This window comes from Anas acuta, chromosome 5 (assembly GCF_963932015.1).
Source record: "Anas acuta chromosome 5, bAnaAcu1.1, whole genome shotgun sequence".
Lineage (NCBI taxonomy): Eukaryota > Metazoa > Chordata > Aves > Anseriformes > Anatidae > Anas > Anas acuta.
Window position 1 is genome coordinate 35,818,531 of NC_088983.1, and position 26,481 is coordinate 35,845,011.

At 36.7% G+C, this 26,481-nt stretch overlaps 1 protein-coding gene across 13 annotated transcripts in view; it reads right to left on the reverse strand.

Moving 5' to 3' along the window:
• Window positions 1–26,481, reverse strand: part of SIPA1L1 (signal induced proliferation associated 1 like 1) — a 203,295-nt gene that overhangs the window by 31,025 nt on the left and 145,789 nt on the right. For all 13 annotated transcript variants that reach the window (XM_068684108.1, XM_068684113.1, XM_068684112.1 and 10 more), the window contains 6 exons: window positions 25,210–25,384; window positions 17,477–17,580; window positions 15,903–16,060; window positions 12,032–12,608; window positions 10,654–10,928; window positions 7,778–8,056 (listed from right to left, as the gene is read on the reverse strand). In XM_068684108.1, coding sequence (XP_068540209.1) covers window positions 7,778–8,056; window positions 10,654–10,928; window positions 12,032–12,608; window positions 15,903–16,060; window positions 17,477–17,580; window positions 25,210–25,384 — 1,568 coding nt within the window. The remainder of the gene's footprint in view (window positions 1–7,777; window positions 8,057–10,653; window positions 10,929–12,031; window positions 12,609–15,902; window positions 16,061–17,476; window positions 17,581–25,209; window positions 25,385–26,481) is intronic.

The window sequence follows — 26,481 nt, forward strand, 5'->3', positions numbered from 1 at the left end:
TTGTCCATGCAAACTCTTCCAAGGGTGTCCAGCTTATCCCTAAGCCACCAAACTTGCCCACATTAAAGCATAAGGTCTAAAAATGTAACATTACTCATAAATACCCTGAAATCCAACCAAAAACTTAATATACTCATATAAAACATATGGGAATGCTGAAAATACAGACCTGAATCACATGAAGCCTTCTCTTGTTGGAATAACCGTACGGCAAATAAACAGGCTAGAACTTCGACACATGCATCTGGGCAGAATGCTCACACTGTTCAACTTGTATATCGTGTTCTACGCTTGAAGTCTTTTCTAGATCCTTTTCTGCTTTGAGCATTTTGTTTTCAAAACCCCAACTGAATTCAGTGCTGCTAGTTATTGTTCAACTCAGGAGTGACTGAAGCCATTTAGGACTTCTGCAGTGATCTAAGACTTTGAATTACACCATCCAAGAATAAATTATATTGTGAAAGTAAATCTTTACAGTATTTTTCTGAGTTAAAATGCATAATTACACACTAAAAAATACTGACTTTAAAAAAAAAAGTTGTCTCAGCACAAAAATTTAGTCCAGAGATTTATCTTAACCTAGACACTTAACCTTTATCTGTAAACAAGCAGATTTTAATCTGCTCTCACCATAGTAACTGTAAGGAAGTTCAAGAACTCTTCTGAAAATACAAAAAAGCACAGCACTGACTAATATGCGTATATTCAAGTATATGCATATCCAAATACATATAGACAGGTAGATTAAAAAAAATTTACCAAAGAAGCAGTAAACTAAAGCTTAAAAGGGTTAAAAAAAAAAAGCAACAGGGCTGAACCAAACATGCTGATCATCTGGAATTTCATAAAGTACACATCAATTGGTAGCAACTCTTTTTCCCCAGACAAGAAAGGAATGATCCAACTACTCCTGGCCATCAAAGTATCACAGCAAACTCAGTAATTCCTTTCTAGTCTACTGAACTGAATTTATCTTCTCACATTTATCGAGCAACAACTCTGAAATATTTAATTGCAAAGCAAACAGTTCAAAATTTGGAAACTTGGGGATCAGTGAGCCAAGCAGTTCATTTTCCCATTGGCACTCTTATAAAGGAAAGAACAGTTTGGCCAACAGAAATATGTGTTTTCAATAGCATTCACACATCTAATATAATCATATACATTTAAGTTATGCTGGCAGAGCAACACATGAATATGATCTTTTTTCCCAGATTTTCATTTACTATTAATGGCATGGAAACCCTTTACTTCAATAATTTCTGTAAAACTATTTCCTGTTGGAAAATGCTTACATATTCACTTTGGATTCAGCTATGCCTTTTCTCTATTTCCTGTGCCTTACCAAAAAGTGACAGCACTATACAGAAGGAACATCAAATTTTCAGAACTGTGTCATGGAGTTATAGCTCATTTGCAAAGATAAAAAGCCCCGAGGGCAAAAAAAAAAAATCGCTAGAAATGTGGCCTTAACAGCAGCAAGGAACAAGGAGTCAGGCAGGACACCCTATTATTTAAAGCAGCAACACATTTTACTGGTACAATACAGTTCACAATAGAACATAAATAGGGAAAGACATTTCATTTTATGTGAAACATACAACTAAGACGAAAGAACTTGAAATTAGTTTGAATTGACTTTTCAAGCTGATTTGAAATCTATTGATGAAAGGCACTTTCCAAGACAAAAGGAGTATTCAAAAGGAGTATTGTTAGCAGGATGTCCCTGTAGTTAAGTTATTCTGTGCTTGTCTTTTATTTATAATTTTTAAAAATAAACTAAAACAGGCTATTATCTATTTCAAAAGACAGCTTTGAGAAGAAATTCCAAAATGGTTAAGCGCATGAGTTCCATAATTGAATTTAAAAATAGGCCAAGCGTCCATTGCATTAAAGAGATACAATTACATTGCAGTCAATTGAATTGGGATTATACTACGCGTGATTTAGCTCTAAAACATCTAGTTCATCCTGAAAGGACTGGTCGAATCTTGCCAAGTATGGGAAGAAAATCATCTTTTGTGAAGACAGTGAGTGGGATGGGCGTATGATTATTTGCTTAGTATGACAAAGACATCAAAAGCATCCATCTTGCTCTTAATAATTCATTTCCATGTCATTTGCTGTAACTTTCCCCAGATCTTCAGCTTGCATATGCACATAATATATACATCACAGGAAAAAATGTCAGTCTAGCACGCTTTGAGCCTATGGCCTACGACAGTCTTTAATTAGACAATCATACTCTGGTCCTTTCTGCACAGCTCTGACACTCAGGAAGCGCAGCTGACAGAAGAAAAAGGATGGCCTTAGAATCAAGGTACTTCCTTGCTGTCTTAGCAAACTGAAATCTCATCTTGCACTTGCTGCAGCATTCCTGTATGATCATTGGTGTATTTGTTAAAGATGATTTTTCATTCATTGTCACTAATTGCAAGCTTCTCAAAGGCCTGACTTGATGCTGAGGCCTGATTTACTTCTGTGCTGAAAACTTACCAAAGCAGCTGAAGCTTTAATTTGAAGCTGTAATTAGAATATATAAAATATTAACAATGCTGGGCACACTTCCAAATGTGAGATGCCCAAAATAAGACATAGCAATTGATTAGAACATAATTTCTCTACCTTTGTTCTTAATCTGAAGAGGTCTAAAGACATCTCTTTTCACACAAGAGTCTTGAAAATTAAGTTTAATTAATACCCATGAAGCATTCAAAAACTATAGTAATGGGTGCCACTGTAAAGCTTAGAGGGGAATTAATAATTGCATCTTTACAGTGGGATTTGAACACCATCCAGTAAATAAGGGATGGAGTAATGAAGAGTAAAATAAAATATTAAATAGCTGTTCTTTAATGAGCTGCATCCACTGTGTGAACTGAACGAGGCAGATGTCCCTCTGTTGAAAAAAATTCTCATAGTTTAATCAAAGGAAGTATCAAAAAATACATTTACACAAGGATCCTGAATAAAATCGCACAGCAAATCAAAGTCTGGAAGCCAACTGTATGAAACAAAATAGCGAAAGGGAAAATTAAATAAGTCAAGCTCCAAAATTACATCTACTCCAGTATCAACTCTGGCATGCTTCACTTATATGTGTGGTTTATCATTGTCTTCCCCTAATGTCTTCCTCTGGTATTTATTCTGGGCTATAGATTACATAGTGTCCCATGTGAACTAATTAACGTGAAGGGAACTTATTGCATTTGTATTTTAGATCCTTTAGTCTTAATACTGCAGTAGCATTAGAGATTTATATGAAGATGTATAAAGTTTTTGATTGTTTTTCCTGCTACTACAAACATGCACATCGATCATGAATACATTAAAGGAGCCAGGATAAAATACCATGAGGAACAGGGAGATTTTAAGTATAAGCTAGTGAATTGGATGCATGAAGACAATTCAATACAGGCAGATTTAAGTACTCTGCAGGTCAGGCATTTGTCTGCTTTCAGTCAGGGACTGTCAAGCAAGCAACTCTCTCATCTACAACAACAGTTCCTTAGGGAAGCTAAGAGGTTTTTATGTATATGATACAAAAAATGAAATCCACTAGTTCTCAGGACTGATAACTCAGCTTTCATTTCACATAATTAACAAGCTAAAGCAAAAATAAGAAGTGCAAAAACCTAAATTTGTTTCATTCGTTACCTGTTTTTAGAGACTATAGGTATATAAAGTGATCTTCAGCCAAATATCACTAGCAGGTAATTACAAAAAAGGTACACTTCAGTCATGAAAGGCCTGATGTATCAGAACTACTGTAACATCTCTATTTTATTCTGAGAAATTCTACTTGCTTGAGCTATGGCTGATGACAGGATTCCCCTCTTGCAATTCTGTGCTTTCTCCAAAATCCATCTGAGACTCAAAGCTCAAAGAGTCACACAGATCAATTCACCATGTGCTTCCCAGCTGCCATGTCCCTTAGGACAGCTCACAAACTCTGCCCCTGTCTGCTGCTCTGTGGAGGGTTATCTATCACCACCGTCACTGCACTGTGCTCAGTGAACAGAGAGTGTGCAGCCAACAGCAAGAGGGAACGAGGAGCGATAAATGTCACCTTCAGCCTCAAACAGATAAATATTATCATCGGCCAAACATCAGCATGTGTTAACTAGGGCTCAGCGCTGGAGAAACACAACTGATAGCTGGCCACAGCTAACAACACGGCTGAACATGAAAATGGAGGTATAGCTATAATTTAATTCTGAAATTGCTGACTGATGCTCATTCTCATAGGTAAATTTCCAGCCCCACTGACAATTAGCAGCCCCTTCATTTGGAAAGTGCAGCCCTGATGGTAGTAAGGAAATACAGGCTATCTGCACAGCCTTGCTAATGAGCCATAATTAGGACCTGTAACACTTCTGTGACTCTCTCATGGGTTCTCTTGACAGATGGCTGACAAAAGTCAGTCAAAACCAGAAGAATGATCAGGTGTTTTATATGAAAATAAAATTACTGCTTGTAAGGCTGATGACAGTTTGAGCTTCGCCTCTCAATAGTAAGGCACCAGTGGCCTGGCTAAGAAGGAAAATGAGCCAGCCCTGGTCTTTGAGCTGCAGATGGGAACACAAGAAGCGGCGTAGGAGAGGGATGCAGAGCAGGTTTCATGTCACAGGTCAGAGCAGAGCCCATGGAGCAGTGCTAATGAAGGGGCTGACAGGGACCCCCAAGTTCTGATGGTTCACAGACCCTGGGCTAAGATAACGTATCAGTTTGAACAACCAAATGTTTTGAAAGCATAACGTAGAAGAGAGCTAGGAAGTTCACAGTGATGCAACGTGAATTGCTACCTTGAAAGCTGAAACAACAAAAAAGATGCAGAAATGAACTAGACTAATATCGCTATTTTTTGCTATATCGCTATATTTCAGTGATCCAAGGAAAACTTGCCTACTTTGAGATGAACAAGTAATCTGAAGTCCCACTTGCTGCTCCAGTGTTATCTGCCATTGCATTCTCACAGTCCCACTCAGGCCACGAAGGGTCTTTGTTCATGACTGAGCTAGAGACCCTCTGGGTATGCTGTTTCCTCCCCTCCTACCCATATCATCAGAGAAGACTGAAAACAGATCACACTAAAAAAATTCTCCACTAGCAAAATTCTCCTTCGTGTTCTTTTCAGTGACAGTTGTTTCTTTCTACAGCTCTTTAAAAATGCTCTATTGAACATAAATACTGCAAAGAGGGATGGTGAAATAGCCTTTTTATATACAATGGGGCCACATTTATAACTGCATTAATTAAAGGGTTGTTACTGGATCAGATAACATGGACCACCAGCATAGATTCTGGTACCCATTTTACCAGACTACTCTTGGGCATCAATTTACCCAACCAAGGAGGAACTAAACAAGGAACAAATCACAGGGAGCAAAGCAACATGCAGCACCATCACTGCTGCCCACACCAGAAACATGCAAGCATATGCCAGCATCTGGTGATATGTGATCTTTGCTCTTTGAAAAGTAGAAAAATAAGCAGTGAGAATAAATAAATCAAACGAGACAGCTGTTAACAGGGCTATGAAAATCTCATCTTGGTTCATTTTTGAGATTTTACACAGTAAGAAGGGTAGTATCTGAGCTTCCTAAAATGCAAAGCTTTCTTTTCTCAGCATGACAAAAGCAAAACAAGAGTCTTGCAAGTGAGCTTATTGTTTTTGTGTTTTTTTTGTTTTTTTTTTCCTTCAGTATTCCTTTAAAATGACATAACTGTATTTTTCTTCACTTTAACTGGAAATACATTAACCTCATGCAGCTGCTGTTATATTTAAACTTGATCCAGCCAAGACTAACATGTTTAGAAGAGCAGACAGATATAAGAAGACTTTTCTCAGGCATCCAAAAAAAGACCCCACCAAACAAAAGCTACTTTGGTAATATACATTTCAGGATGAAAAAATCCAATAGAACCTTTTCTGCATAAAAAATAATGTCTGTAGGAAAAAAAAAAAACCTGCTACACGCTCTGAAAATGAAGGAAATGGAAAGTCAAAGTTTCATATTTTGAAAACAAATATCGAGTATATGGAAATGTAATTTTCCCTTTGCAAAACCCCTTAACTCCCCACGAGAAGCAACTGGATAAACGTTGGATGCTTTAGGTGTGTTGTATTGCCCACATGGATTTTTGTGCACAAGAAAACCACTGTTAGTAATACCACATCTCTCAGTGCAGTCAAGGTCTCATCCTCCTCAGCACAAGGAATGGAATCAACCACTCAAGATTATAGACAAAGTTCTTTGGTTAGTACCACAAACAGAGGCTTATGAGAAGAAGAGCAACTCAACTGCATCCAATGTCCTGCCACTCCCTGAAACTTTGCCCAGGTATTTCTGTGCCTTCCATAATTACAGGGTGAGGTTCTACAGCACAGGATGGAGGAAAAAAAAAAACACCAAAACAGTAACAAAAAGAGACCTACTCCTATTCCATCAAACTCGTCATCTACCTTTCTCCTACAATAACCAGCCATGCAATTTTTATCCTCCACTAAATATATAATTACAGACAGAACTAAGTCCAGTGTCTCACAGGCTTTTGCAGCCTTCCTCACTCACAACCATATCAGTTAAAGAAAAAAGATAAATTGTATATATACATACATACATATTATCAGTGCTTTCAAGGTTACCAATTTTCGTTAATGCAAGCCTTAAGCATGTATCTACAGAGCTTACACAGAGCTACAAGGAGATGGAGGGGATGGGACACACCCTCTAACCAGTTTAAGTGCGTGAGGATGCCAGCATCTAATGAAAAATAAAATATGAATTTGAAGTCCTACCAACTAGCATCATTTGTTAAGGTGGCTTACACAGAAGCTTCAGTTTTACCTTGGTAATTTTCTGGTCTTGGTTGTACTCTCTTTTGATATATTTTTTATCCCCAGTTCATAAGGATTTGAAAAATGTTTTAGCTTCATTCATTAGAACTTCCTTTCTCAATTTTCTACACTATGCACTTTATTTCCATTGCTTTATATTTTTCAGCAATGTAAAACATTCTTGGAATCTGTATGCAGCTTTTAAAAATTATTTTTCTTAAGGAATTGTCCAAAACAAGACCTAGAAGGTAAGAGTTTATTTCCCTCAAAACATCTTTGTAAATACACAGACAAGCAGAACAATGACAGTTCACTTGAGAATTATAAACCTTTTTCATGAAAGAACAAAAACACTGTGAAAGGTGTTCCTGATACCTTTCTTGATAATAATTGTTTTCTTATTTAAAAAGAAACAAAAAAAAACCCCACATGCTAGATAAATGTGAACTTAAGAATCCAGCCTAAGAAGTCCAAAAGCTTCCCAATCAGATAAATCTGCTTTCTGTCCTGGTCAGAATTCCCTTGATGAACAATCTTGTTAAATGCTATTCCTGCCTCAAGAGCTTTAGGTTATTTCACCAAGCCTATAAAACCATGTATTTTCATTTACTATGTCAAAATGTAGAGATTCAGGAACATTTAGATCTAAAACTCTGCAACTCATTTAAAAACTAAGTAACAATACAGGAATTTTAGATACCATCCAACACAGCGAAACATATCCTATCAATCTAATACTACTCATTTTGTGGTTAGTCACGTCAAGCAGAAGCATTTGCTTTTGGCTTGTTTCATTCATATTCATATTGCATTTTGACTAATTAAAAATGAGATAAAAAGCCGTCTTTAGACACCTAGATAAATCTATTGTGCTTTGTGCTTTTTTCCAGATAAGATGCTGAGCAGCAATAAAAAGCCATTTGTGAAGATACGTACCTCCGGCTCTCCAGTGGGCGCCCATCACTAGAGATGCTTCGGGGGATGTTGGCTGCTCGTTCTGGGGGTGGCATTTTCCCTTCTCCTTTCCCCGAGCCAATCCTAGATGGTACTGGACTTTGAATTTGGGATGGTACCTGAGCCACATGAGGTCCCTGTCCTTTGTTTGCATTTCGCTGCCATTTGTTATTATTTCTGAAGGGAAATTTGAATTCATATGACATTCCTTCATTCACTTTGTATTCCATCACTGGCATACGGTAGTTTTCCGAAGAACTCCTGGAAAGGAGAAAAAAACAAAAAAAAATCACTATAAAAAGAAAACAAGTACATTCCGTCCACAAATGCAGGAACAGGGCAGCATAAAAACTGGACTAAGGACATGAGCTAACCCAGTTCATTTAAGATGCAAGGAAAACTTCTGCATAGATTTTAATACGGTAGATTGATTTAGAAGGTAAATACGACCTTCGACTCTGGTTAGGATAATTTTGACAAATACATATGCTTCTATTTGCATGAACATTTCTTGTGGTTACTTTGTTTACCTACACACATCATTTTCCCATGGGGAAGAAAAGAATGTCAAAGCTCTGTAAACAATGAAAAATTGTCTTTTTTTTTTTTTTAGCTCTTCCTTTAAGGGATTATGACTTTGATGTGGACAACTCTCAGTATCTCGTTCCAATTAAAATATCATACAAAGTGGTAACCTCTTATCTGTGTATGCTGATACTAGCAAGTTCTGCAGTCTAATAGGAATAGATGAAGTGCAACAATTGGTGCTGATGTCTTGCTGTTCACAAGATACACGTTCTGGAGTTTCATTTTGGTCTAACTCTAGCCTTAACCTGTAAATTAACTTAGCAGTTGCAAGACATGAGGAGTGCTTCTGAAGCACGTGTAGCAGCTTTGCCTGAGAAGAAGCCAGTCTGTGTGATGTGAAACACTGCAAGGGAAATGGGGATGACCAGGAAATTAGTTTTCGAAATCCACCCGCTATCCAACTAAAATGCTGGCACCTTCCCCTCCTCCCCCTCCTCCATATTTTAAGTATCTGCCATTGTTTTCCTACTGATTATATACTTCAGCTGTTTGGGTTTCTCTTTATTTGTAGGCATAGTTACAATTGGAGAAGCAAGAATACAAAATTCCCTCTAGTTGCTGTGTCCTTAACTTCAAGGTCAGCAACCAGTCCTCTAAATGAGTTCAGCGGCAATGTTTTAATGACTATGTTTTAGCAGAGACATAAGCTTAACAAGGCTTGCCTAAGTGCAGGGCATTAGCTTGTGAATCAGGGTATTTGGATATATTTTTCTATCTGCTACTGACCTTGTGTACGTGACTGCTGGCACATCACCCCACCTAACGGCACACGAGCTCCTCCTCCAACTTTATTTCAATCAATTTATTAGGATAGGAACTGCTTCTCATGTGAATGTATTATACCAAGCAGAATAGATCTTTATTTCAGTTACAGTTTGTACAATTTACTGGAGTAGAAATGCTAAATGACCTCCAGAGGACACAATGAAAGGACTCAAGTTTTGGAAAACTGATTGCCAGAGGAGATACTGCTTTCTGCTACGATTTAAGTCAAATCTTCAGCAATATTTGTAGGATAGCCTCAAATTCAAGACACCGTTTCTAAACCTTAATGATTTTGGATAAAGCAAACAGGATAAACAGTTGCTTTACAGAATTTTGTAACCGGGTAATAACCTACTACGAATGAATTTGCCCTCTATAAGACAACAAAACCCACTGCTGCTGAGAACTGTATTTGTACAAGTGCAGTAATTTCTCTTCCTGCTGTGAGTATGGATACACTAACAGTAAGCTTGCTTTTGGCTCTACTTAATTTAGTTCAAAAATAATAGGATCTTTGCTTTCCACACAGATTTTTCTGCTCTAATCCTTTCGCTATGATTGCAGCCGAACGTTCCATTTGCTTGGGCTGCTAAATACTGTACAAAAGCTTTCTGAATACCTCATGGGTGACCTTATGCCACTGCTCATTTTAATCCCTGACGTATTCAATTTTCCATTGACAACCAGGGTACAAATAAAACGCCTTTCCTCTCTGCTACCCATTACAACAAGAGTTATTAAGACTCACAGTAAAAACAAATACGGATTCTTCTAGCTTTCGTGCAAGTACATAATGCTATGTGGCTGAACAATGCAGACATCTGCAGAGTTCAGAAGGGAAGAGTAAGAATTATAGAAAGCTTTGGGTGGTATGAGTTCAGGAAAAATGCAGAGACTGTGTGTCCAATTTAGAAAAAGAATGTACGTACTGATGTTTATTTCTGATCAAGCTACATTTAAAACCTGTATGAGCAATAAAACAGTAGACACAAGCCTCCTCAAGCTTAACAAGGATTGGAAGCAAGAGACAGGCAGCAAGATCTACTACTAAGTAAAAAAGAGTTACAATTCACAGCATTTTCTCTGGGCAGATCCATAGATTTGATAGACCTTAGTAACTTACAGCCTTATTTATTTGTGAAACAAGAAAAGTATCCATCCATTCTTATCTTTCAAGTACTACCTCCACAGACACTACAAACTATCAACAAATAGGAAAGCAGAAATAGATGTACATTAATTTGAACACAACAGAAACAGAGAATTTTCAATTAGAAGTTGTTTGATTTCCATGTGTAGTTTAGAGGATGTTCTTTAGACATCTTATTAAACTGCAGTATTCAATGAACATTTAGTGGGGCCCAGATTGTGAGTACTGACAATTTTCCCTGCCCCTTCTCTTATATATTAAAACTGCGCCATAGTTTCTGGAGTTAATGCTTATTTGGTGGCATTCCTCCCCTCCCTCAAATAATTTCTGACCAAAAGAAGCTACTACACCATACCTGCGTGGTGTGCAGTCCTCATATGGAGGGACAATGACGACCTTCACTGTTACAGATGTTCTCAGAAGATCTATCATTTGCTCGTGGCTCAGAGTGGCTACAGCCACCTTACAGATTTCCACCAGCCGGCTCCCCTGTCGCAGTCCTGCCTGCCACGCATAGCCGTAGGGTTCGACGTCTGCCACAATGCCTTCGTAGTTCACATGGAAACCAAGCTGGCCCAGTCCATTCCTACGCAGAGTCATCTCCACTGTTTCACAGCCCTTAGTCACAAGCTGTGAATTGAAACAAAGAGAAAACGTAGTGATCACTCACATGTTTTCAGTGCTCATACAGGTCTAAGGACTACATTATTGTACAATCAACTCCCAAGACAGTGATGGGACACAATCGGGGAAAATACATCACAGTCCTTGGTATTCAACCAACTGAAACAATCTTGTCACTCAAACTGTATTTTCAATAGAGTCTTGTCACCCAAGTTTTGCCTTGAAGTTTTTACTGAAACCACATGAATTTTAGAAGAAACATGGCAGCACACAACAAACACATGGAGTTACACAAATATCTCTATCTTACTTTTTACACTTTAGTAACCAGACAACCAAGCTACCTGTTTCTAGCTGTTTCAGTAAACTGCAAGATAACTTAAAATCAGAATAGTAACGTAGAGGCATGCAGCTGCTATACACAGTAAACTGTAGTCCATGCCACCTCTTCTATCTAACGTGAACATGAATACAGTAAAGAACAATTTAATAGGGCATGTTTTTTCCTTTTTCCTGGTCATTATACACCTACAGCAGTAAAATTAAATAAAAGAGAAAAACAAATTCTTTCATGATTTAATTTGATAAAAAATGAGAACACAAATGTTTTATATACAGATACCATTACTGACTACATTTTTATTTCATCATATGCATTAGGAGAATATGTGAAGGTTCTAATAGGGATTGGGACTGCACCCTGCTGGTGACATAGTAAGACAGTCTCACAGATATTGCAGTTTCATTTGAAAGAAGATACAAGAAATCTATAAAACAAAGAAATGAAGGGAAAACAAGCAAAAGAAAAAAGGTAACACATCAGTATCTATTGTGCAGGAGTAATTTATGTATGTGAAAGCCCTGTGTTTTTTTTGTTTTAAATACTGAGGCATTTGACACAACCTGCTACGGTTGGCTGATATCTGATTAAATGTCAGGACAATATTGGATTTTGAGAAGTAAAGGCAGAAAAGTCCTAACAGATTTATTGATTGGCAACCAGAACAGCTTCAGGCATCCCAAACATCGAAGGAATTGAAGCCTTATATGGTGGTGGGGTCAGAAGAGCAAGCAAAGAAGAGGAACCAAACAAGAGAACGAATTCTAACCTCCAGCCTTTTGACGATCTCTTTGATGTCATCAATGTTGCTGATGAAGCTCTCCAAAGAAACACATTCACCTCTCTCATAGAATATTTTGATATTTGTATCCGTTGAAGTCCACCCTATTACATCCCGACAGGAGCAATTAAACACCACGCTTTTTGTGTCCTGTTCAATGAGGACTACAAACTCATTAGAGATGCCAAGGAGACAGTCTATTTCCATACCCTTGCTGTAATCTTTTGCATGGACACTCCAAACAATAGCACCAGAACTATAGATCTCTGCTCCTGGATAAGGCTTGGACTTCTCTTTCTTTTTTGAAGCGAGTGAGATGAAGGGGAACTTGCCAGAAGGGTCAATAGGTGTATTGGTGACATTCTTCTCTGCCAAGTCTTTCAAGTATTCCTGACGGGTCCTGGTGGCCATCGCACGAAACTTTTCTGATTTATGAGCAGCATTCTCTGCATTAATGACTTTGGCTAGTAAGAAGTCCCTGAACACATTTGATTTAGGAAACGTGACACCTTTTGGAATAGGTGGTCCAAAGGATGGTACATCTCTGGATCTTGTCACAGCAACACTAAAAGAAATACAGGAAGAAGGAAGAAGCAGAGTGTTTCAGTGTATGCAAATTCAGCATTTTTTGAATAAATAAAATGTATTCCCTTTTTTCCTTGACCCCTTGATGTTTTTCTCCTTTTCCCAGCAATATGCCTATATTTACATTTTAATCTTGTCAATGCGGAGACCATGTCCCTCACTGCATGAATAGAGGACCAATTATTTCTTCCTCTAAGAACTTTCTGAGTCATTCTCAGTACCACAGCTTAAAGAGAACTTGAAATGCAAAAACCTGCTTTTGTCATAACATAATCAGTCAGGTACTGTAGTTCTGATTTTTGTTTCTTTTTGTTATAACCAGCATGTTTCTGACACACTCTATTATTCTAGCTTATAATTTAGGCACCTAAATTGCTGAAAGGCTCATCTGAAAGGCTTATTCATTCAGCAGTCTCTCCTAAGTAGACATAACCAACTGCGCTGCAACAGCTTTGTAAAAAGAAGTACGCCAACCATTCACACCTGATTTACCACATCTAGAACTCAACATGAAGCAGTAATAATTAATTTTGGCCAAAATATCATGGTAATGGAGTTTAATGAAGAAAAAAACATGAAAGTACACTAAAAGTGTATGTGGTTGTTAACTTGGAAGGCTGGCTAGTATTAGCTTTACACTTTATTCTAATCTGAGTCTTTCAACGTAATTAAGAAAATTCCCCCAAATCAACAACTGAGATTGCAGAAACACTAGCAAAGCGTTTGAGGGGATGGGAATGGATGGGGATCACCCAAATCTTGGTTTTGATTTTAATTTATTGGGTTTTAATTATTTTTTTTTTTAGGCAACAGGTAATCAAAGATGCCATAGACCACTATAGTTCCTTCAAACGTATGCCTATATACATATACATACATATATATATATATATATATATATATATATATGCAACACGGAGTGCCCATGATGCAACTATCTGGCTCTTGATGATCTTCAAGAGACACAAGCCTAAGCGTTAAACACAATTAATTGAATTTAATGGAAAACTAACAGCGACATTTTCTTTAATTAGGTTTTCAATATCATTAACCACAGGGATAAGAATTTAATCTTTAACATATGCTAGAGAAGTTTTAAAATGTGAATGATGTTGACGGAGAAGCCAGACTTTTGAAATATTGTTTATCTTAGCTTGGAAGGCGAATCACTGGCCAAGACAGTGCTTAATTTTATTCCTTTTATGTAGTTTTTAATATAAATTCCAGTACAATTTTATGCTATATGGCTTCCTGTTTTGTCTAGAACTATGAATCTATGAAACTTTTCCAAATAATCCACTGAAAAGAGGTCAAACTTGCTTTGAAAAGTTTCCTAGAAAAACTTTTCATAATGGAATTCTATAAATTTAAATCAAGTGTTCACACCGGGGGGGGGAGAAAAGGAGAAAGGATTTTAGTCTTAAAAGACAGTACACAAAACATTCAATGCAGTGGCAGACTCCAGCATCAATCTGGTCTGCACACAAGCCTGAAGACCAATGTGCATAAATAAAATCACAGGATTGGCACTTAGCACCTAGCCAATTTTTAAATGAACACAGACACACTTAGAGCTTTTTTCCAGCTCCCACCCCTGAAAATCTACATCTGTAGCGTCACTGCATCACTAAAGCTGAAGTTTTCACGTAATTTTATTCACTATATATTATTATTCACTAATAGTAATCAATCAGGTTCTAGCCCTTACAGTTGTGAATATTTGAAAAATATTTGAAAAACAAAAACAAGATTCAAAAGCCCGAAGGCTAGAAATATAACCCATGAGATATTTAGATTTATTACAGTATAAAGAGTATAAAAACTTTAGCATGCTTTTTATAATGAAAAAAATAAAATGAGTCATACTATCTAAAACGGTAACTGAAAACAGATCTGTAAATACACAAGTTCAGATGGAAAATATATTTGTAGTGGAGGGATTTCCTACTTTCCCTTTCCTTCAAGATCGTTTTGTTTTTCTCCTGAAACGTCTGGAAGTTTAAGAACACATAAACTAAACAGCATTTTGTCTTCAGAAGTACAACACAAAATGACAGTTTTGAGGGAACTTAAAACTCTAGTACTCCAACTTCTATGGTTCACCATTTGTGGATTTTTAGTAGAAAGGGTCAGGAAACAACATGAAGATTAAAAAACATCTATCTAGTTACGTACAGTCAACAAACTGCCTTAAAATGAGTATCAACATAAACATGCCTAACTCCAGTAAAGTTAAATACATGTACAAAGTACAGCACTTATTCCAGTACTGCTGAGTGAGAGCGTTATCAAAAACTGTTGGGAACAAAAAACCTTCAAACCCTACTGTATCTATATGAGATGGTGTGTTCATGTTTTTCAAAGACACTGTAGTCAACTTCTTTAGCTCTTCCTTTACATAAGAGCTTGCCTGAATTTAACACTTAGCTTTGGAATTAATCCGTGTTTACTGAAATACAGATGTTCACCTATCTCGTTTCAAGGTAACTGGTCTAAACCCATTACTGTGACACATCATATTATACATATAATAATAATAATAAGAGTTTGCTGAGATTAATTAGTATTTTAAAATAAAAATACAGCAAGAGTTCTGGATGTAGCAAAGGTAAAAAGTTCCAATTACATTAAAAGAGCATTATTTCTATGCTTAGTTTAGTTAAAAAATTTACACCAGGTAGGAATCTTATCTTGCAATACTTCATTGTATGTTGCTATTAATTAGCATTTTCTAGTTTAATCTTAAGAACTTGAAGGTTACAATAAGACTTTTTGCTGCATAATGCTCTGGAATAGTTTTTTGTTTTTATTTTTTTTTGACAGAAGAAAAGTAAGTAATAGGTATTTCAGACAAAATGTTACCAATAAACTAGCTTCTTATCAGTCATACTTTTTCCCCACTGTCTTCATTTCAAAAAGGCACAAACTCAGATGTCTAAGTTACCTGAACAAAAAGTGAATTCATAAAAATAAAAAAGGAAAATCTCAAATGCTGTTATGAAGAGAATCAAAACGAGAACAGACATTTCAAAGAATTCCTGAATGCTTGACTAGAGACGAAGAAAGAGCACACAAGAGTTTTCTCATTTAGATACTCATGTGTCTATCTACCTTTTAAGAAACCATGATACAAATTCCCATATCCCCAAATCTCTTAGACCTCAATCTTTCATCATGTTTCTCTACTGAAAATTAAAAAAAAAAAAAAAAAAAAAGGAACTACACCTCCATTTACACTCAATTCCATGTTTTCAGTGAAACTAGTAACAGCTACCTGTAACACACACTGTCGGTACAGGGACTGTGTACTCTCACAATGACAAAGACGTGCTGGAAGTGGGATCGGATGTTCTTTGGGCTGAATGGCTGTGCTCCAGGTTCCTGGAAAACTATTGTCACAATATCGTTTCCAATGTGTCGTTTTCTCAGAAGCTTAAAAAAAAAAACACAGGTTAAATAAGTCTTCTCACATTTTTTCAATTATTTCTCATTATTTTCAATTACTATTGTTCAATTTTATATTTCAAGCTGAAAACCAAAACAGATAAGGATTTACATGCTAAGTAACAGAATGTTAGTTATTTATCTAACAAACTTCAGGCATGGGCATTTATTTCCATACCAATTTCATTTCTACATCTAATATACGTATATAAAGAAGAGGAAAGTTTAATATAAATAAAAATGAGAAAAACAACAAACACCTGCTAGTATGTAATCAGTCATCAGTGACAGACAGAAGCTGGAAAACATTCCATGCTTCACACAATTCCACAAGCCAGAAGTTAGGTTCTAAATCAAGTTGAAAAAAGTTGTCATTGTCCTTAAAACAGCCTATAAAAATTTTCTGATAGGCTTCTTTCAGTAAATGCAAGACTACAGTAAAGATAAAAAAAAAAAAAGTATAATATTTAGTATACAAAAGCAAGCTAAAAAGAATAATGTGTAAAAGAATAAAACTAACAATTTTTAGATTAAAATGGAAACACACCTTCTGCAACAACATGGCCTAATATTTAAAAAGGAAAATATAATTAACTTCATTCAAATGTATCAGAAGGAGAATTTATATAAGTACAATGTAATTATTTAACTTGTAAATTGGTCAGGACACTTGGATTAACATCTGTTCTTATAAAAGGTGTCATGGGATCCTTATTGGCCTTTGTTTTTTTTCTCTGAAAGGAAAACGTCTCTATTTCTCTCCATTAACTTGAGACTGTAATATTACTTAACTGCAGTAGTCCAAGTGAAGCACAGAAGAAATGCCATTTTTTATTGTTTTTAAGCAGTCACCTGTTTAGTTTGTCTCTCTCTTTTTACAAGTGCTTTAGAGTAACAAAGCAGATCAGTCTATATAGCTCTTCATATGTTAAAAATAAAATAAAAAATTAAAGGATTTTGTCTCGTCTTCTTTCAAATGGCTATGCAGTGTGCTGTACCACCCACTCATCACCTCTGATTCAACACACATTACAGTTTGCTGAATGCAATACTTGAAGTATAATTGACATTGTTGCAGAAGTTAGAAAACTACTTTGTGTACACTATGGCCCTTTGGACTTAAGGTATGACCTCATATATGAAATACAAATGTGCTACTGACATCATTAAAGTTTTATTAAATAATCCATAGTGAAATAGAAAACAGTCCTCTGTAGTAAAATATAGCTATGGTGTACCTACAATGACCTGATTTGCTCATCTTTTGACACAGAGATGGCCAGTTTTACTTTTGATCTTTAAGTGCTTCATTTGCTGGTAACAAATAAAAGTTGTCATAATTATTCATTAGTTCAACTACTTTTCAGACAGGAAAAATTAATTGTTCGACATGGTCCACCTTACCTGTTGTTTGTTGTTTGGAGTGTATGGCAACATAGTAGATACATGGAACATGATTTCATAGTCCTTGTAGGTTGTATACAGAGAGTGAGTACCTGTTGAATCAGCTTCAATTAAAGAAAAAAAATAAAAGCATTATTAAAAGGAGTTAAAAAATCAAGTTTCTTTACTATCAACAAAATCATCTGGCAAGATGAGAATTCCTATTCATCCTCAATCCTAGCTTACATAAAGGCAAATAAAAATTCACCCAGAGTTTATTCACCTGCCTAAGCAAAATGACACAAAGATGAACTTGCTAGGAATAGCAAGAATATCAGAATATCCTGAAAAAAGCCCATTTAAGCATGAAAAATGACCAACATATGGAGAAGAAGCACAAACTGTATTTATAAAATGTAGGTGGGTATTAACCTCCACAAACACACATGATTTACATGTGTATAAAAGTGCTAAGATACAGAGTAATGTAATATAATAAAAAAGCATTCCTCACAGTAAATGTATTAATTTACATATGATGCAGTTAAATAGAAGTTTCCTAGTTTGTGTTAAAACAATGGGGCAATCTGGTTTCATTTGGTAGGCTAGTCTGGATCTGCACAGTTAGGAAGTCACTCGCCCATTAGTTCACCTCTACTTTTACACCCTTTGCTGCGTTTCTAAAAACTTGATGTGTGGGGGGGATTTTTTGGGGAGGCATAAGGATAGAAACCCAACTCTGACAGTATTGCAGAGACAGCAGAGTTCAGAAAAGTCACCCAGAAATGGAGAAGTGCTTTTGTAGAGCAGTAAGCCAACAGAACAAACCAACAGCCAACTTTCAACTCAGTTCAAAAATACAGTGCATTGCGATACTTGGAGAGATTCTTCGGAAATTGTGTGACATAAGCTTATTGATATGCTGGAAAAAACATGTGAGTAGCAAGATGTCACGGTTTTCAGACACCATCCAGCATCTCAGGCTAATCAGAATGAAACTGAACTGCACAGAATGCAAAAAGGACTTGAAAAGGATGGCAGACAGATACTGGGAACGCATACAATGATCTCATGCGTAACTGGAAACTGATGGACATATAATGCACAATATGTGAAAGAACAGAGAGGGTTCTTTTAAACATAAATACCAGGACTCTGAATTAACTGTAATAACTCAAAAAAATAGCCTTCACTAAAAGCAGTGCTTAATGGAAAGCAGTAGTCAAAAATGGGGTGTTTGCATGCTTACAGATGATGGTGGAAAAAGCTGACAATGACACTATAATGCTGGTATATTAATCAAAGGTACTCTCACCTGGTTTGGGCTCTGGCCACCCTATTTTAAAAGTTATAGAAGAAATAGAAGGGATCCAGAAACAGGCCACAAAAATAATTATACGTGGATGGAGAGACTTCCATGTGGAGAGAAAATGATAAAAACTGGGATTATGAAGTTTAGGAAGAAAAAAAAAGAAGGGGATAATTAAAGTTTACAAAGTGTTGGTTGAAGACAACACTTGGTTACAGACAAATTGGGAACTTTCATTTTTACTTTTTCTATCTTAAAAAAAAAAAAAAAACACCCTGAAAAGTGTTCCATTGATTTAACAAATAATACGTTTAAAGCCAAAACAGTAAACACACTCTATTAAACATAATTGCTATCTACAGTGCAAAAAGCCAATTTTCAAATAAAATTTTAAAAATAACTAATTTACATATAGGAAAAAAAAGCATTCTGGTTATCTGAAGTTATATAAACATGCCACTACTTTACATAATGTCAGCTATTTATAACAAAAAAAAAGATAAACTGTTAAACACTACACCTTGGAATATTTTACTGGCAGATCATGTTACTAAGGAAATGATAGCTCTGAGGTTTGTGAAGTATTTAGTATACAGTAAAGTGCACTGATTGTTTACCTAGATTTTGAGTATTAAGCTTTAACAAAAATTTCTATTTTCCTGTTAAATTTGGAAAAATAAAGGAAGCATTTGTATCAGTTAAAAACTGCAACATCATCCATAAAATTAAATGCAAAAATTTCTACATTAGAGCTGCACAGAGATTTTGCATTTCTAAATTATCTATATTTAGTAAAAGGTGAAGAGAAAAAAAGCGTTTCTAGAATCTTATCAAAAAACTCAGAAAATGTTTCAAAGGCTGTCTTTTCCAACACTCAACATTGCAACTACAAAAAAAAGAAACTAGCTATCTGCTGAATATTTTCTTTTTAATGCTAATTACAACAGCATGACAGCTGAAGTGGAATCATTTCTTCTTGCACTCAGTTCGCAGCAGCTTGCATCATCTGCCTGATCATTACGGCACATGCTGAAGGAGACAGATGCACTTGAAAGTCACCCAAACATCAGCGTAACTCCTTACTGCCCCCCCAACCCATATGCAAATTTGTACAGTTGTACATAAACTTTGATAAATAACACAAAAAAATATTAAGGGGGGAGCTTATCAGGAGATAACACCGAATAAAGCAGTTCTGACTCATTATTGAAAATGCTACACTAGAACAATACCCATGCGTCTAAGCCAAACTATCAACTTTCATGAATGGAGCCCTGCAGAGGGCTCTTTCTTCATTGTCCTTCCTCCCTCGAGATGCACAGAAATCCCACAACAGTATTGGTTCTGCAAATTCAATAAGAAGGCTACGCTCATAGTGATATATTCAATTACTCCGATTATTAAGCAGAACCTTACTGAAGCCACTTGACTTGGCCAGCATGCTCCTAAGCAGCTTTTTAAAACTGTGTGCTAGGAAACTGTATAAAAATCAGTAAGAGTAGAAAATCCATCTCAGTGTTTAGAAGGAAAATATGTTGTGAAGGATTGTAGGGAAACAAAAAAAATTATACCAATTGGGCAGAAGAAAGAACAGCCATTACTACAAACTGCAGCAGTGCTCACAATTAAGCAGCACAAGAACAAAAGCTTCAGAGCTTTATGTTCCTCCAATTCACATTTGCTGTTTAACAGCCCTGGCTTATTTCCTAGTTTCTCCTGGTTATTGGCCCATCTTCAGCCAGCACCTGTCAAACCTGCGTCCCTTTCCATTACACACAAGGACTACACCGAGCATTCATTCATGTTTGACTGCTGTAATAGCCAAGTCACTTTCAGACACCTTTTCTGAGTAGTCCTTTATTTTGTAACACACAAACATTTGTGTAATACAAACACACAGAAATTCAGATGCCCTCTTCCCTCCATTCTCCATGTCAGTTTTTTTAAGCACTCCCAGGAACTTCTGATCTTTCTTTGTCATTAGCCTCCCAGTGAATGTCTCTGACCCAATAATAAATCTATGCTTACTTACACGTGGTTAAAAAGACGTAATATAGCACAAGTTAAGAAGTGCAAGGTAATTATTTCATTTGAAACATTGTAGTTTATTAACAGCCTCTAAACCGAACATCAGTTTGTAGTCCACACATTCCCTAAATTCGTAATCTGTTTAATATATTCTATCTTGTTTTAATACTGTGATGTCTTAACCCAGAAGTCATACAACATGAACACCTAATCCAGAAACTCAGCATTTGTAGCTAAACTGCTCATCTCATCAAATGGATTTTAAACTAATATAAGTTGTAAGAGTTTATGACCTCTATTTCCTGCACCAACCACTCTGTGGCTCTGCTGAACACACAGGTCAGTTTACCAGGCCCTGCATTACCCGATTTCATTTACTAATTTGAAGTATTGAGAAATATGACTGAGGGAGGGGGAAGGGAAATAAAGCATGTATGACAAGTGAAAAAACAAAGTCAAATGACTGAAGTTATAATTCCAAAGATTGCTGTGGTATTTATTACTTTCAAGTGATGCCTAAAAACTTCCTAGCAACCGTGGGAGAGCTGACTTTTTCAAGCTCTATTTCCTATCCAAAGTCTGCAGGCTGCCAGGAGATAGACTGCTTCCCCTCTGGTAATGCTCAAAACACACAAACAAAACTTTAAAAGTAGCAGTTCTTTTCCACTGTTGCACTGGCGAAGCTCCAAAGCTAAAGCCCTTGACGGATCCAGTATACTTAAATAGGCTTTCCGTTAATAGGATGCATGAGATTCCTTCTTTTAAAAATTGGCTCAGTTACGGATACTTACCAATTAGGCCCCTAATTCTAAAAATTTCTAAGAACAACTGTTCTGAAATTGCCTTTTGCTATAGTGAAATTACCAAATTTGCATAAAATACAGAAGTCTTGTATTTCCACAGTAGATATACAAATCAGCTTCTCTCCACACTGAGAAAGTCTTCCATCCCGTCTCACATCATGCATCTGCTTTTTCCTATTCTGCAAAGTATTACCAAAGGTACAGAAACCAGCAAAGTAGCCTTCATTGCTCTGACCTTTCTTGCACGCTAATGAACAGACATCTGTTTTTAAGAGCATCTCTGCAACCAGCTGTGCTGGCACAGCACAATTTTCATTCAGGAAAACTTCCTGAATAATGAGAACAGAAGAACTATTTCACAATGGTGGTCTCCAGCAACGCAAGAGCACAGAGCTGGAAAAGGGAGAAGGTGTGGGCCTCTATATATGATAGCATTTAAAATAAAACCCTATAAACCCAAGTCACAGCAAAACCACAGCCTCTTCCTGCACAGGCTTTGTGTGTCAGGACCAGGGCAGAAAAGACAGGTTACATACTTACAGTAACTATTAAATACGTCCTGCCTGTACATGGGTTGCCCACACCTCAACACACAGCTGCTCTTGAGCAGGAGGAAACTCACAGCTCCTCAGCCACCTGCAAGTCCTAGGAGCTGCGTACAGCGCCTGCCAAGGCTCGAGCAGCCTCACGATGAGCAGCAGGATGCATGGCCTCAGGACTGCAGGGCAGCAAAGCCCTGACCTACGTTAGAGCGAACCAACAGCTCCCAAAACAGCTACTTCTACTTTTACTGTGAACTTCAGCTCCTCATCAAGGAATTGAACTCCCAGTGGAACAACACCCCAGCATTAACCTGATTTTAATTACATTCCTGCTTGTTTCATACAGGTGTCCTTACGCTGTTTGGAATGCCTCACAAGGCTTTCTGTACCGTTCTCAAAGAGACAGGTTTCTGAGACTGTCACTCCAGCCAAAGAAAGCTTTGCTTTTGTTCCACCATTGGGCAGCTATTCTAAGTCTTGTGCTTCCTTCCTACCTATGCTGCTGCTTCTTAATGCTATATCAAATTAAATATTCATTCAATTATGGAAACCTCAAAATCACTTTACTAAATATGTAGTAGAGGCTGGACACCTTCAGCCAAGCAGATGTTTCTTAATAATCTATGTCTGCGTAAAAAAATACATTAACAGTTCCTGGATGTAGCTATCCAAAGAGCTTAGGTGTTGTGCCCACAAAACACCTATCTTTTCTTCCACCACTTCCAATCCGTGCTTTGAATGTTGGCACAAAGGAAAACCCAGCTCCATTAAGATGAATTACAAAAATCTGTTTCCATTGTTCGCATTTGCTGGTATTGAAACATCTTTAAGAACTCATGCATGCTATGTAGTCCTCATGTTTCCTCAGCGATCCTGTGGACAACTTAACCCTAAAGATTTCAGGAAACTGAGGAGTTCGTGCAGTTCCAGCTGGTGAGTTCCTGCACACGAGAACTTGCAAACCTTGCCTGAAACAAAACTTATGAAACACTTCATGAAAGCAGCAGTTCCCACTTATCTATCATCCCCCCTTCCTTCTGATCACAGCAAACAGTTTGTATTTTTAGAACAGGTAGTCCATTGGGTGCATAACCTGCTGAGAAGTGGGAAAAAAACTTAAGCTCTCAGCATGGAGTAGGAAAGTTTTACCACAAGAGAATACGTCTTAAAACTAGGAGAGATTCTGTTAACTCAAAGTGTGTATATATATGTCCACCCAACAGGTTGTGTATTGCAGTACATAAAATCAGAACTTGACAAGGTTCCTTCCCGAAGTCAGAAGCAACAAGAAGGAACTAAAATATTACTGGGATATTCTACTCTTTGGGAGAGAATTTCAAGTACCTAGGGCAGTTGCAGCTTTAATGGGTATATCTTATCAGATGAGTGAACCCTGAATCATACAGCATTTACATGTACTAGAAAACAATTTGTGGACTGTCACCAAAGAAGCTGGGAGTCCACAGCTTTTTGTTTTCTTTTCAGATGTCTTACACTAACTAAACTAAAAGGAAGGGAAAGTTGTATTTTACTGCACCTACTGAAAATAACAAGGAGGTCACAATATAAAACCAGAAGTGATGAAATAATAAATAATACTTTTGGTTTTCTATACACATTTGATTTTTGACTTGGCTTATTTTTATAATTGGCAAACTAACACTTTTGTAACAAAAAAGGAAAATCCAACCCTAGAATATACTGTATTACATATCCAGTACAGGCAAAAAACTGTCTGACTCTCATTTGGAATAGCGTATGTAATCGTAGTCACTAAAATTAAAGAGAATGAATTCAAACTGGGACAAGTGCAGAGGAAGGTTACCAGGTAATACTGCACATGTGGGGGGAAGTAGGAAAATCCACACATCCCACATCAATAAAAGCAACTTGGCTAATTAAGGTTAACATCAGAAAAACACAGAGGAGAACTGCAACGTGTAAATGCACTCAAGAGAGTAAAAGTAACAAAGGGTATCATGAGCATTGCAACAAAAAGAGGTGGCTTAATGGCAAACGTGTGAAGCACGGGTATTAATCTCGGTTTAAAATCATGGGAAATTTTCTAACTCTGAGTAGTAATGCTTTGGCTGATCAAGAACAACATGAGGAGATGGCAACATGATCCCTGCAAGAACCAAGCACACAAGGTAGAATGTTGGAGCACTAAAGCAGAGCAAGTTACTGAATTTGTCATAGGAGAACCATGCCAAAAGCAATTTTTGCTGCACTGAAGTTGATGAATGTTTTCTGCTGTCATGTCTCAACTCCTTATTTAAATTCCTATGCTGCAAGTGAGCAAAATAGCAAGAGATCTCCATAGGAGTTGGTTAGTGCCAATGCCCATAGAAAGACAGGTCAAAGTTGTCTCTGGAGTATTTTTAAATAGATTTACAAATTCAATAAACTAGTACTAGCTGATAAACAGGTATTTCACAAACTCGATTCCAAAACACGAGCATTTCTTTCAGTTACTGTCACCTCAAATTACCTTTCCTGTGCATTTCTGTCGCAATGTTTTATGATTAAAACTGTCAAATACATTTTTATTTCCATAAATCAGAAGAAATATCACAGAGGGAAGAATACATTTGATAGCAGGAAAAACTGCTTAGAGGAGAAAGTACATGCAACAGACATTGCATAAAAACAACAGATCAACTCATCGAGGTGCAATTACAAAGACGGGTTCTCAAAACTTTTTTTTTTTTTTGACTCAGTCTATTAGCACATTATTCAAAAATTAATTGCATACCAACTGTTTTGATTACTCTTTACAAAATACTGATAATGGGTTTCAGATGCTGATAACAGCTCCACAGTCTACTGGTTTCATGTTGCAGCTTTAGTGACAATTTCATATGAAATTAGTATAAAAATCCAGTAATTATCAGAGTTGAAAAACCATATGGGTATGGGTCAAATTAAGTGTTTGCTCTGCTTTCGCTTCCAATATTGAGCAACTGTCTTCCCATAGCGAAGAGGCTATTTTTAGCAATTCTGTGCAAAAATTCAATTTGCAACCATATTATGTATTTTGTTCACTTAAGAGAAAAATACAAAGTCTCTTACTCTTTGTATCCAGCTGAGCACGATACTTTTCAAATCCCTTGAGCCGAACTCGTTCTCCCAAGAGCTGAAGAAACTCTTCAAAGGCTGGTCCTGCTGATTCATTGTTATACATCTCCTCTTCTGTGCTTTGCCCAGTTTTGCAGTACATGATACCCACCTTAAGTTGGTAACTTAACTGCAAAGGGAAAAATACAAAAATCTTGTATGTATGCCAAGTGATATAGCAGCTTACTTACTGAATCCACTTGAGAATTTTTTATTAAACCGTTAATTCACAAAGAAAAAAATACCCAACCATCAGTCTAATTTGAAATGTTAGTCTAGTTCCAAAAATTCTCATAGTTTTCCACCATGATCGCCTTGACAATGGCATATTTAATCTGAAGATAGAATTGATTTCCAAAGTGAAACAAACATTGATGTTCTTTACTTTCTGGAAGAAGAGATTACATACGATTACAGAGATTACATACATACAGAGATTACATACATACAATATTTAAGACATTGCATACGGTGAATGTCTTAAATTGAGCTACATTGCAAGTGTTGGCTGAAAAACATCAGGAACTTGACTTAGGCTGATACTGCCATTACTATTCTAAACCTTCCACATGGAAAAGCAGGGCATGGCACTCGTTCATTTCTATAACTGGTGATAAAATTAACGGTCCTTCATTTTAAAGAGAAGAAAAAAAAATATTCACGTATTACTGTGCTTAGCTATTAATCATGTTTAAATGGTTCAGTGACATTAGTTGGCCTTCTCTGATTTAAAAAAAATGCAGTAACAAAACAGCTAAATAATAAGGCAGAATCTAACCATGCAAAAGTAAGTAGTTTTTTAATCCAACTACAATGGTGAGTCTTCAAAACATACTGTTTCCACTGAAACACACACAAAAAGGGCCACATGTGCATATTTTATGTCTAGACTACAGAAACAGAAGACATAAAAGGAAAAAAAAGCAGCACCAACAGCTGTTTACTGACATCTCTGTAAACATTTTCACACGCAGAAACTCTGACCAGCAGAGTGCTAAGGAGTGTTTTGGAGATTGTGTCTAATTTGTCTAGTGCATACCTACAGCACAGTAAATAATCTTTCCTCCTACTTGTCAATTTTTGAAAAGGGTCCATTTAAAAAAAATATCAAGCAGATGTATCCGAATGAAATCCAGAAAAGTCTATGAAAACTGACAGAGATTTACAAGTCTGGATTACAGGTTACTGTGAAGTCTAGATAGATTTTCCATAAACAGGCACTGAAAA